This window comes from Gadus macrocephalus, chromosome 22 (assembly GCF_031168955.1).
Source record: "Gadus macrocephalus chromosome 22, ASM3116895v1".
In the NCBI taxonomy this organism is placed as follows: domain Eukaryota; kingdom Metazoa; phylum Chordata; class Actinopteri; order Gadiformes; family Gadidae; genus Gadus; species Gadus macrocephalus.
Genome location: NC_082403.1, coordinates 17,125,526 through 17,138,154, shown reverse-complemented (window position 1 = coordinate 17,138,154; position 12,629 = coordinate 17,125,526). Strand labels below are relative to the sequence as shown.

General features: G+C 46.3%; 2 protein-coding genes across 5 annotated transcripts in view; both read right to left on the bottom strand.

Annotated features, from left to right (window-relative positions):
- Window positions 1-4,922, bottom strand: part of pum1 (pumilio RNA-binding family member 1) — a 38,776-nt gene extending 33,854 nt beyond the window's left edge. For all 4 annotated transcript variants that reach the window (XM_060043343.1, XM_060043345.1, XM_060043344.1 and 1 more), the window contains exon 1: window positions 4,768-4,922. The gene's annotated coding sequence lies outside the window, so the exon portion shown is untranslated. The remainder of the gene's footprint in view (window positions 1-4,767) is intronic.
- Window positions 4,923-5,416: 494 nt separating this feature from the next.
- Window positions 5,417-12,404, bottom strand: nkain1 (sodium/potassium transporting ATPase interacting 1). The gene is made up of 8 exons (XM_060043353.1): window positions 12,180-12,404; window positions 11,580-11,973; window positions 10,177-10,314; window positions 9,563-9,643; window positions 9,185-9,382; window positions 8,804-8,864; window positions 7,765-7,846; window positions 5,417-6,985 (listed from the first exon to the last, which is right to left on the bottom strand). The coding sequence occupies exons 2-8, from the start codon at window positions 11,631-11,633 to the stop codon at window positions 6,976-6,978; spliced, it is 624 nt and encodes a 207-aa protein (XP_059899336.1). The 5' UTR covers window positions 11,634-11,973; window positions 12,180-12,404; the 3' UTR covers window positions 5,417-6,975.
- Window positions 12,405-12,629: the final 225 nt, after the last annotated feature.

The window sequence follows — 12,629 nt, the reverse complement described above, 5'->3', positions numbered from 1 at the left end:
CCACACTGAACCGGTTTTCGGGTGAAAACGCATAAGTCTTTTGCGTTTGGGCCGACCATCGAGACGGATCCGGGTCGCACCCTAACCAGGTCCTAGGGTGGATAAATTAAAAACGGACCTACGCGTTTTCGTGTTGGGATTCGTGTGGACGCCTGAAACGCAAACAATGACGTCATCGCCCCCCCACCAGCTGGGCGATGTCAGAGTTGCATTGATTTATTTTATTTTTGTAGCTTTAAATACAGCCCCTTGGTAAATTGGATTACTAGTAACTACATTAAAAAGTATTTCTGCTCAATCTAAAAAGTATTTTGTTATATCCTCCTCGACTGAATGTTTGCATACAGCGCGCCGGCTGGATGCACGCAGGCTGAAGTGGATGCGCTCCACTTTTTTGTGGAGAACCAGCGCCTTCAATATGTACTACAGCGTTTCTACAGCTCGATGCGTTTTCGCATTTAGTCTGTCTTTACAGAGATATTCCTGAAACGCATCAAAGGAAAACACTAACAGAGGGGAAAAGATTTTTGCCCGTGTAGACGGGGCCTAAAACACTGCAGATTTGTCCCCAGTTCCTCTCTCCCAGTTTTTCGGTCCAGCAATTTCACAAACTGTAGGAAAGTATTAAAGGGGTAGTTCGGAATTTTGGACATAGGGCCTGATTCCCAAGTGAGCATTGGTATTCTATATCACTGGAGACAGTTTTCAACACATTTCATACAGTCCTTCTAGTTGCAGAGTTCGCTCGTGCTAGGCTAGCGCAAGTCAACGGGCAATGCTAGCCTGCTATTAAAAACAGTCTTACCCACTCCACAGTACTCCCGAGGTAAATCAATTATAACGACAGACTATAAATCTAAATGTCTGATTATAGAATAATGTTAAAAATAAAACCAACCTTGCATTGCATTGCATTTTGAGGGAATTGCGGGGTCTCAGCAGCAGTGTTTATATTCCTGTACGTAGGCTACGGCAGCGGCGGACTGATACCTAGGTTACCTGCCGCTGTCATTGCTACAAACGCAGAGTACAGTGAACGAAGGAATTCTATAAGCGTATTCAATTAACAAGATATGCCCACGTTTGGAGGAGTTAGCGATGCATCTGCTTTTGAAGACGATTATGAGGAATTTGTTGTATCCAACGAACCGTACATGTACGAGCCGGTGTTTTGATGTCCAAGCCAGCAGCAACAAGCCACAGTTGAGTCCTTTCTGGATCTCGCACTGGAAATTGGTGGAAACTTTGTGGTGCCCATCCGTACCGTTTATTTCTACAATTTCTAAAAGCACACTGAACCATCATGTTGCCTAGACGTTCAATTGCGCTTCTGTCCCACGCTTCTCTGTTTACGTTCTTCTGTCGTGATTCGGTTACAAACCTAACCACTAACCAGCGCATAGTAAAATTCCGCTTCTGCTGAGAGAGTAGTCCCTCGATGATTCATGCGATGCAAGGTTAGTTTTATTTCTAACATTATTCTATCAACACAGACATTTAAATCTATAGTCTGGCGTTATAATTGATTTACCTCGGGTGTACTGTGGAGTGGGTAAGACTGTTTTTAATAGCAGGCTAGCATTGCCCGTTGACTTGCGCTAGCCTAGCACGAGCGAACTCTGCAACTAGAAGGACTGTATGAAATGTGTTGAAAACTGTCTCCAGTGATATAGAATACCAATGCTCACTTGGGAATCAGGCCCTATGTCCAAAATTCCGAACTACCCCTTTAATGCTAATTAAAAAAAATGTAATCGAGCCGCAAAGTACTTCATAAAAAACATTAAGGAATGGCCCTGCTTATGTTGCCGTTATTACCATACCAACAAACAATCAACAAGATATAATTCCTGTTGTCTCCTTGCTTACAGTTGGCAGTTGGGTGCCAAAGCAATGCAACTGTATTGTTAAACTTACCAAGTTACTTTTCCTAAAAGTTCATTAAGTGATGACATTTTCTTCTATAGTGTCCTGAAATAGAACGAAAAGTAGGAAGCAAAAAAAAACAACCAACCCTTCACTAGGCGATACAATGCAAATGAAAAATAAACTTTACACAAACCCTTTGAGCTGAACAATTAAACCATAAGGAAAAATGGTCTCACCTATATACACCCGAAAAAGTTCCTAACAATCGGAAGGCCAGATCGATTTTCCAAACGTCTAACTCAGCCATAGGCTTCCAACGGCTGCTTGGTTAATGGATAACTTTTAAACAAAGGGCGGCCAGTCTATTAAAGTCCTCCACATTTTTATGGTATCAAAAGTTGAAAGTAGTTGAACGTTTTTCGACTTCACTAATCATGAACACAAGAGATTGTTGAAAAGCCAGGCTGAGCTTCTGAAGGGGAGGCTAGCACTTTACCTAATTGGAAGAGTACCCAATATCCTGCCATTCCAAACAATTGTAAGACACAGGCACAATTGTACAACAGCTCACATTGTTTGGAAAAAACATCAATACTTGTTTAAGCATTGAGGAAATCACTACTTGTGTATAGAAATCGATGGATTAACAGCCTTTCGGGTAGGACTGGCAGTTGACTGGCACTGATCTTGGAAGACAGGCTTGTTTTCTCATCTGTGTGCCGAGACTAGTCACAACCACCATTGTCACGGCTCCTGTTCTGATCAAAAGTAAATAATCAGAATCACATTCACGCTCTCGTCTTTGATCATTTGCAAATGGGAAGTAGCAGGACAGCGGAAATAATTTGGCGCTAGCTGACGATATGGGCTCATTTAATGCATCGTTTTTATATCCTTATAGTGTAGCCTTACAAACTGTTCCAAGTTACAAAGTTAGAAAAATATATATATATCATGAAAATACCAATATAACAATAACAGCCACAATAACTGACATTTATTTTGAACTAAAACTAAGACTCCTTGCTTGAGTTCTGCCAACAATATCATACATATCATAAGGTGATGGTCATAAGGTGATGGTCATAAGGTGATTGCACACTAGTAAATTATAAAACATAGTTGCAAGTATGAGCAATTGTTCAACTTGAGCCTAGGCAATAAATAGTACAACTCAATACTTTGTCTCTATGGGAAGATGTCTAGAAAAAAAGGCCAGGGGAACGCAGGTCCTGGAGGTGGCCATGGAATGTTAGCCTTCTGAGGGTCAGGTCTTACCTACAACTTTTCCAATAAGAACGCATATTTTGTGTATAACCATCACACTTCTTTGGCTTTTCAAAACAACCTTTTCACCATTTACTGTGACTATAGTGACTTGACACAGAACGACACTTTTTCCTTGTTAGTCCTGCACTAAACACGCAATAGTGTAAACTACATTCTGAAGACAGAGTGCAAAAAGTATTGAAATCCTATTCAACCAATATTTGCACATCTAAAGCACACAGTATAGGTGATATGCCATGTATTATTCAGTTAAAATAGTGATTGCATGGCATTCTATAGAATGTCTTACGCCTATAACAATCACTCTCTGAAATACTTCAGATTCAGAGAATTAGCCCAGAATATCAGGTGGTACTAGTGGACTACATAGTTACAGTGTGTCAATTGAGACCCCATTGAATTTGGGGGTGGATTGACTTATCTTCGTACCCATAGAGAATACGGATCACACAAGTCAGGTAATCAGAAATCCAATAGTTGATCTGACATTTGTAATAACTCAAATTTGGGACCATATTAAAAATCTGAAGTGCTATACTATACCAAGTTCTGGGACATTAAGCTATGTACAGAGAACAAACCTTGCAGAGTTATCCAGGCAACGTAAAACGCATTATCAGCCTGCTGCAATCACTGTGCAACATAGAGAAGCGCACGCCCCCTTCACACACTTAAGAGTGGGATACCAACAGCCATACGTCCAAATTATAAGATACGCCTAAAAATGGCCGGTTAATCTATACCCGTCCATAACAAACGGCGTTTGAACCACTTCCTCGTTGTTTTGAACCGAGGTAATACTAGGCAATAATGTTCTTGTCGCTCTAAACACAAGAACGAAAGTAACTCCCCAAATTCCGACAGTGACCCCCCCGCCCCCCCAAACCTTTGCGCACAGCCGCTTGTTATGGTCCGACACCCGGAAATGTCAGATGGGATGTCCATCTAAGTGGCTTAATCATTAATCAGTACTGGGAGCAATCCACTGCATGCCGGCTACAGACCAGGGGTGTGATGTTGAGGCAGAGAACTACTAGCTAGCAAGACGTCGGATGTCTTGTACCGTAGCACAACGCCAAACTATCGCTCCCCGGAGCCAGCGCTCTCCTAAGGTGACACCGTTAGGCCGATTAAATAACCGATTGTGGGTGTAAGGCAGGCTTTGGGGCAATGGTTGGCACCCGGTTGACGTTTGCCTGAGAGCTGTTATGGTGGGTTCACTGCCCAAGTCTAGCAACAATGCATGGCCTCTTGACATTAACTCATCCCGGTCCGAAGGGGGACCGACAGTGGGACGACATGGTGTCCAGTGGTGCACAATGGCCACCTTGCAACACTTGATCGTTATTTTAAAACGCCAGTGAGTCGCCCGGTGTGTCCCGGGGGCTCAGTTCTACAGGTACCCATGACGCGGATGCTAACAAAGGCCTGGGCTGTCTAGAGCGGAAGACCGACACAACGGGAGGAAGAGCTAGGAGGAGGGAGACGGCGCACAGCCCCAAAACACATCCATTTAGCTCCGTCCGGGCGCGATTTGGACAATACCGGGACCTATGTGAGGATAGGGCATGGTACAGGTACTTGTAAACTGCGTGAGACGATACTTACAGGCGGAGGGGGTGGATGGTCACGGATTTCAGCCCCAGTTTCTTTCTGACTCCCAGGCATTCACTCCAACAACATGGCGGCTCGATAGGAGCAGGCAAGAGCACTGCATGATGGGAAAGTATGAGCGAGCGTGCGGTTCATTGCGCCAACTAGGAGGGGAGGGTCGTCGCGATAGACCCTTTGTTAAGGGTGCAAGTATGTAGTTATTACGCTTTGTGTTGACACCTTTTTTAATTATCATTTAACACTCGGTTCCCTTTTGTAAACAGCGAGATGACATTATTGTTATTACTTGCGTCATTGCCGGTAGACAATTGAAAATGGGTGGGCGTTGATGCTGGAAAATAGACACACTGAGCTATAATATATCAGGGGACGGTAAAACGTGTGCTGGGCATGCCGCTTATCAGTGTGAAAAGTACAAGTAGGCAATGAACAAACCTCGGCTAATAGGATCTAATGCAAAATAGGCTTGGACTGAACTTGTGATTTCAGATCTAAAAAACTAAGCATGACTAAAGATGTAGGATGTTTTTTCCTCATCTATTTTTGGTTTTGGATAGATTTCACATCCGACGTTAGATTAATGAATGAAGGAAAATGTTTTCAAATGTATGCAGATGAATCAAAAATCACAACAGAAGTCAGGTTTAATTTAGAAAGTGATTTTTTTTTTTTATTACCTTGAACCTCTCAACACTCAAAATGGACCCCACACCCTCTCTATGCAGACCACCGTTTGTATTTTCGTATCTCCTATCAGCAGCAACAAATGAACATCCCCCTTTTAGGGACACTGTGTGCACCTCGACGACAGGTGCACACAGAAATCCTTCAGAGCCTTCGGAGTCGTTGCTAGTGGCAATAGACGGTGGTGCAGGTGGGCATCGCAACCAGTGAAGCTAAGACATACAGGTGTGATGGAGAAACTTTTGAGTTTGTGTCTGGCCTCCCCCACTATTCCAACCCCTCCCCCCCTCGTGACCCCTGACCCTAAAAGTGACCCCTCCCATTTCTAGTTATAAAAACCAACAAAACAATTACTGGCTGGTTATATTTACATGCACAGTACCCCCCCTCCCAGACAGACTATTGCCAAATCCCAACGCCATCTAACTTACAGATTACATGTCTAGGACGGATCATTTTGTGCTTCAGTAATAAGCGTAGGACCTTTTGATTTGGAGATACTTGCCTGCCTGTCCTCGTGACTGTATTGTTGAAATCACCTGTAGAGTCGTACAAACAGCTTCCTGGTGTACCGTGAACCCTATAGGCTAAATTCTTCAACAGTTTAGTGGTTTAGTGTTACCCGGACTAACCCGCGGGGGGTGGGGCTTTTAATTCAGTGGACAGTGTGTAGAACTGATGGCTTTGGGACCGAGCATTTTCTCGTTAAGACTGCTCTAGCATGACATCATCACATTCTAAAACAACGATATGGAAGAACGGTGCCTCTTTCATTATTATTATTATTATTATCCTAATCATCATCATCATCATTACGTGACACCCAAAGTGGAAAACACTTGAGAGGCACCAAGTGACAGAGGCCAGGGTGCATTCACTGAGGACAAGCTATTAGTGTGGAGGCACACACACACACACACACACACACACACACACACACACACACACACACACACACACACACACACACACACACACACACACACACACACACACAAAACATACACACACACACACACACACTGTCGGGAGTGTGGAGAGCTGGCAGTTTGTTGAAGTGTTTCCTGGGTGACCTCTTCGTAGTGTCCTGTAGCTCCGCCCACCCATTTCCTGTTCTTTGCTTCCTGTCACCTTCATCACGTCATCCCGCATGCTGGTACATCCCTGAGCTCTATACATTCTATTCAGGGTAAATGTCTCTCTCTCACTAGCATTCTCTCGCTCTCACTTTCACACACCCAATGTCGCCTAATCTCTCTCTCACACACACACACACAGCCCAAACACACACAACATTCTGGCTCACATGCACACTCTCCAGTCCACTTTCTTTCTTACTTTCTTTCTCACTCTCACACACACAGACTAAGACATCTCTCTCCTCCTGGATGAGGGGGTGGGGGGAAATCCGTTCTTCAGTGTGATTGTGACACACACAGCAGAGTGTTGTCATGGTGACCAGGTTTCCATCCACAGCGGCACTGTCACGGTTTAGCCTCAAGGGGGCACTGCTGACACCTAACCAGCCCTGTGGTAGAGATGAACGCACAGATCATCAGCATACAGCTTTCAATACAGTCCAGCATCTCCATCTCTGCAAGAGTGTTCAGTGGGAGTTAACCAATCAGAACATTAAACCAATGTTTTACAATGCAGCCTGAGACATACATAAGATACGTTTAGTAAAAGCTGAAGTTAATTTCAGCTGTTGCAGAAGTTTGGACTATCAAGTGCAAATCAAACTGGGGAGATACAATGTAAATTACTGATTTTATTTTCACTTTAAATGAAAAATAAATACATACTGTACTACTAACACGTCTACCGTATATACCAAATCCATCTAATGTGATGAAGTAAAAGTATGTACACACTTTTAATTGTTGTGTCTGCATGGACAAGGCAGTTAAGAGAAAATGTAACATAGGATGTTTGGCAGGTTGGACTCAAACCTGAGGCACTCCAAGGCATATTGTTCACAGAGTTGGTGAACTAGTAGGTTGACCCACCAAGCCATCCATTTATAATACATTTACATTTAGGAGATTTTGCAGACGCTTTTATCCAAAGCGACTTACAACCATTCATTCACACATTCACGGCGGAGTCGTAACCACGCAGGGCAGCAGTCAGGAGCAGTCAGGGTAAGTAGTCTTGTTCATGGACACCTCAACACTCAGCTAGGAGGAGCCGGGGATCAAACTAGCAACCCTCCAGTTACAAGTCAACCCGCTCTACCTCGTGATTTTTTGCCGCCCCATCCATAGTCAGCCATCATATGTAAACAGTCTGATGCGGGATACCTACGTGTAAAGTGGCTGGAGTTGAAGGTGCGAGGACTTCTGTGGGGGCTGGTAGCCATAGGAGTCAAAGCCACCAATGAAGTCGACTGTGGAAGTGACAAGAGGACAGGGCAGAGTATTACTTTCCTCTCCTTTGGATTGGGTTCGTCAATGTGACGCTCTTTATTACTCACTATCCATTATGCCGTATTCACTGTAGAGTTCAGCAAAAGCGATGGCGTCGTGAACCATAATAACGTGGCTGTTTGCTGGGCCATGTGTCTCCATTATAGAGCCGTTCACTAGCTAACAAGGACCGATGTTTCACTGTTGTATCCCTTAGAAATAAAAGCCCTGAATTGAATCTTGATTTCCAGTGTTGTCCTTGAACGATATGTTGGTTTTAGTTTCTATTGTATTTCATTTACCAGTATCTCATAATCGAACCCGGGGTCAACTACCGTCATTCTATCAACCTGAATAATCGATCATGTATTATATAACTTATCATATTATCATATAATGTCTTCAGTTACACATCATAACAGCACAATATCCAGTCACAAGGAGTCTGAGATCCCAGGTCATTTCATAATGTCTCCAGGAAGGCAGCATGCGACGTGATATTCGACGTGAGATATAAAAAATGGCAGAGCTACGAACTGACAAGGGGACAGACAGACCACAGGAGACCAGAAAAGATAGACGGACAGACTAAGGGTCCACCGAGCACATCTGACTGGTAGACTGACAGGTAGACAGAAAGATGGACAGCTAACTGAAAATACGTGTTTGACACTCCCCACAAGTGGAGCTCTCACGCCACAACGGACGGAATCCTCCAGAGAGAGATAGACAGAGACTATCTCTATCTCTCACCTTGAGTCAGCCAATCGGAAACACAATAGAAAGCCAAGCTCCCTTGCCACCGCTGCCACGGCAACAAAAACTAAAACTGCTACTCAGAGTGTTGCTACCCGTCAGCCATCCCTACACCAGACATACGCCTGCAGTGTTAACGAGGCCGGGAAAAAGAGAACATTTGGAAAATAAAAAGCACTTACAGCTGTCTTCGTCATCCTGGAAGACTTTGCTCACATAACAGGCGTAAACAAAACCGAAGAGCTGTGGACGAAGGAGAGAGATGGATTGATTCCTGATCACATCAGTGTGTACCACATCTGTGTGTGTGAATTGAGATGTTCTTCTATTTTCTACCTAATTACGACCATGGCCTTCAGTACACAAACACTATAATATACTGCACTATTGAGGACCAAAACTATGGCACTTCAGTCAGGAGAACATTTGACTATCATACATACCATTTTACCATTGTAATACTCGGGTAATTACAATGGTAATATGCTATGTGTGCGCGTGCGTGCGTGCGTGCGTGCGTGCGTGCGTGCGTGCGTGTGTGCGTGCGTGCGTGCATCACTAACCGCCAACAGGACTTGTAGTGCCGAGCTCAGCACCTCGATGTACTGGTAGTCAAGGAGACACCCAGAAACGGTGATGACATGGTGGTCGTCCGGGGCGAGGTGGGAGTCGAGCACCGGCGTTACCAGGCAACCAGGCCCATGCTCCATCCACCAAGAGCGATGGAGTGACGTGTTGAAAGTCATCAGAAAGTCCCTGTCCTGTTACAAGCCAAAGAGACATGTGCACACACACACACCACACACACACGTGCATGACGCACACACGCATGACCCACGCACACACAGACATAGAGGGTTAGGTTGGTGTTGTTGATGCCTTGAAGGATAAGGCAGTCATTCAAACACAAACACGCAGAACAGAAGGCTGAGTTGCCTTACCTGGGACAGGTGTCCCACCTCCAGGTAGAAGCAGATGATGAAAGAGTTCCAGCCGACCCACATCACCAGCCACACCGCATACTGCCGAACACACGAGGACAAATCAGTGGGGGTCCGTGTGTGTGTTTAGACGGCTGCCCTGTGTCCCTATTTCAACTCCAAGCGATAAGAATCAGCCTTAATAATCCCTATTGTTCTCTCTTTTTTGTGGGCCCTCAATATGGAGGGGCCCCCCGGGAGAGCAAAGGGAGTGCTGTTGTCATATGTTAAACATGGGGGATGGGGGGCGTGTTGACGGGGGGCCCGGCGTGACATTAGTTTGAGTGGCCCCCGAAACGATCCTCTGTGTGGCATCAACGGACGCGAGCATGACAGACCCGGCGAGCGGACGCCAGAGTGCCTGAATGAGAGAGAGAGAGAGAGAGAGAGAGGGAGAGAGGGAGAGAGAAGGAGAGAGAGAGAGAGAGAGAGGGAGGGAGAGAGAGAGAGAGAGAAGGAGAGAGAGAGAGAGAGAGAGAGAGAGAGAGAGAGAGAGAGAGAGAGAGAGAGAGAGAGAGAGAGAGAGAGAGAGAGAGAGAGAGAGAGAGAGAGAGAGAGAGAGAGAGAGAACTCACAAATATGAGGTATCTGGAGCGGAACTGCACGGTGCCGAACATGCCCAAGATGATGGCCACGATGTGGAGGAAGTTGGCCAGGATGGGGGCCCACTGGTAGCCCAGGAAATCAAACACTTGCCTCTGGAGTGCTGCCACCTAGAAGAAGAGAGGGAGGAGAACACAAACATGAATACATTTTAAGCAAAGGCAAACAAAGGAAAATTCACAAAAACAACATGGCGCACACATGTCTACAAGTAGGCCAATATACAGCATTGTTCTACACTTAGAACACCAGACACCGGTGCACGCGCACGCACACACATACACATGCACGCAAGGGGACAGGAACACACATACACAGGTCTGCCGCAGTTGTTTCCATGGTAACTGCCTGGAGCACCAGCCAGCCCAGTGACTGTAGAGAGAGATGCAACCCCCCCCCCCCCCCCCCCCAAAAAAAATCTCCCCTAAACTAATGAGAATCTATGGCCGAGTCCCTCTGCTGCCACACAACAACACCCCCCCCCCCACACACACACACACACCCCTGGCTAACAATGGCCTCTCCTCTGCTGGGCCCACCGGCACAGGAGCAGCTATTCCTGTACACATTACACACACTACCACGGAAATAATAATATGGCGTATCTCGTTACACTCTTATTACATTTCATTGGAGCGGCAGACAGCCCTCCCCTGAAACACGTGGAACGGCTAAGTTTAACTCCGGAATAGAGACCAGATGAGCCAGAGACTCCCTTGTTCCTTTGATACTCCTTATTTACGAGGTTAGACCGCACACCCGCACACACACCCACGCGCATATCCCCAAAACAACATGCTAGTGGACACACACACACACACACACACACACACACACACACACACACACACACACACACACACACACACACACACACACACACACACACACACACACACACAAACTGATGGAAGGCTGTCCTCTGCATGTCTCTCTCTTTCTTCCATCTTCATCACACACACAGATACTCTTGTTTTATGAATATAATGTGGCACGCGCGCTGACAGCTGCGCCTCAAAGAATTCAGCCGTGACTGTAAGGCCTAGAAGAGGGGCTGTTCCGAAATGGCCTGATTACAATGCTAGGGTCTGTAAAACAGTGGGCTAATTATATCCTCATATTGGGGGAGTTGAAAAGCACTTTCAAAATACATAGAATCCAACACACACACACACACACACACACAAAATGTACCCGCAAACACACACACAATGTGTTCTAGAAACAGAACCCCCCCCCCCCACACACACACACACACACACACACACACACACACACACACACAATCATATTGACACATACAGTATGTACAACATACCAACTGTACGTATAGATGCACACGCGACCATGTGCGGGCGCACACACAAACGCTTACCAACTGCAGCGAACATATAGCCAAGAGGGTGCATCTCCCATCACATTTCCCCATCTTGGAAGGTTCAGGACGGGGCTTGGGGCCGCGAAGGCTCCGCGAGAAAGACGGGTCCCCGGTTAGATCCAGACTGCCTGGCGGTCTCAGCTCACACCATTCCCGTCGAAAACACCTTCTCCCTGCTTCCTCCTCCCTCGGAGCGCTGAACTGGTGGCACTTTCAGTCAGACGGATTGACCCATCTTGACCGCCGCCTGGCCTGGTCGGTAAATAGGAGCTGCGGCCGGCCAAGGGTTTCACAAGACACAGGGAAACGCAGGAGAGAAGCGGGGGGCCCTCTTACGACGAGGTCTGCGGTCCGACCACCATCGATTACCGAATCACCTTGACCACACCTTCTATTGGACCGCAAGGAGAGAGCACACACAAAGGCACAAAGAAAGACCTAAAGCTGTCATAATGTGCTCCAGGCTGAAGGGAGAAATGAGCATCATATGATAACGGATCACACGGGGGAGGTGGGGAGGAGTGAAGTGACCCGACAGAGGTACTGCTAGGCTAAGTAAAATGTGCTACGGACACAAAGCAGTTCGCTGTGACTCACGGTTTCACCCAAATAACTGAGGATTCCCGATTCCGTCTTTGGTCAGATCTGGTCGATCTGCGGATTAAAGTCGAGTCCAACGGATCGATCCCTGAACCGGACGCTTTTTTGGACCGATTTCGCTTCTCCACTCCGTCTCGCGGTGTCTTTGTCAACAATCGGTGCCGGGGCGGGCGCAGGAGGAGCTGGAGGCGAACAGAGGGGGTGGGGGGGCTCTCCCACCCGCCGGAGGAGCTGCCTTGAATCTGCAGCTCCTTGTAATATCTCCATCGTGCGTGCGCCGCCCGGCATCACCGCCAGGCATTTTTGGGAGACAAAAGAAGCCAGGTTCAAAGGCGAGAATCAGGCGCCGTGGACGTTTATAGACAATTACTATTGTTATTAATATTGTCAAAAGATGCGCAGCCCACCAGGTTTGTCCCGACCTAAGCATATTTTTTATGTCTCATT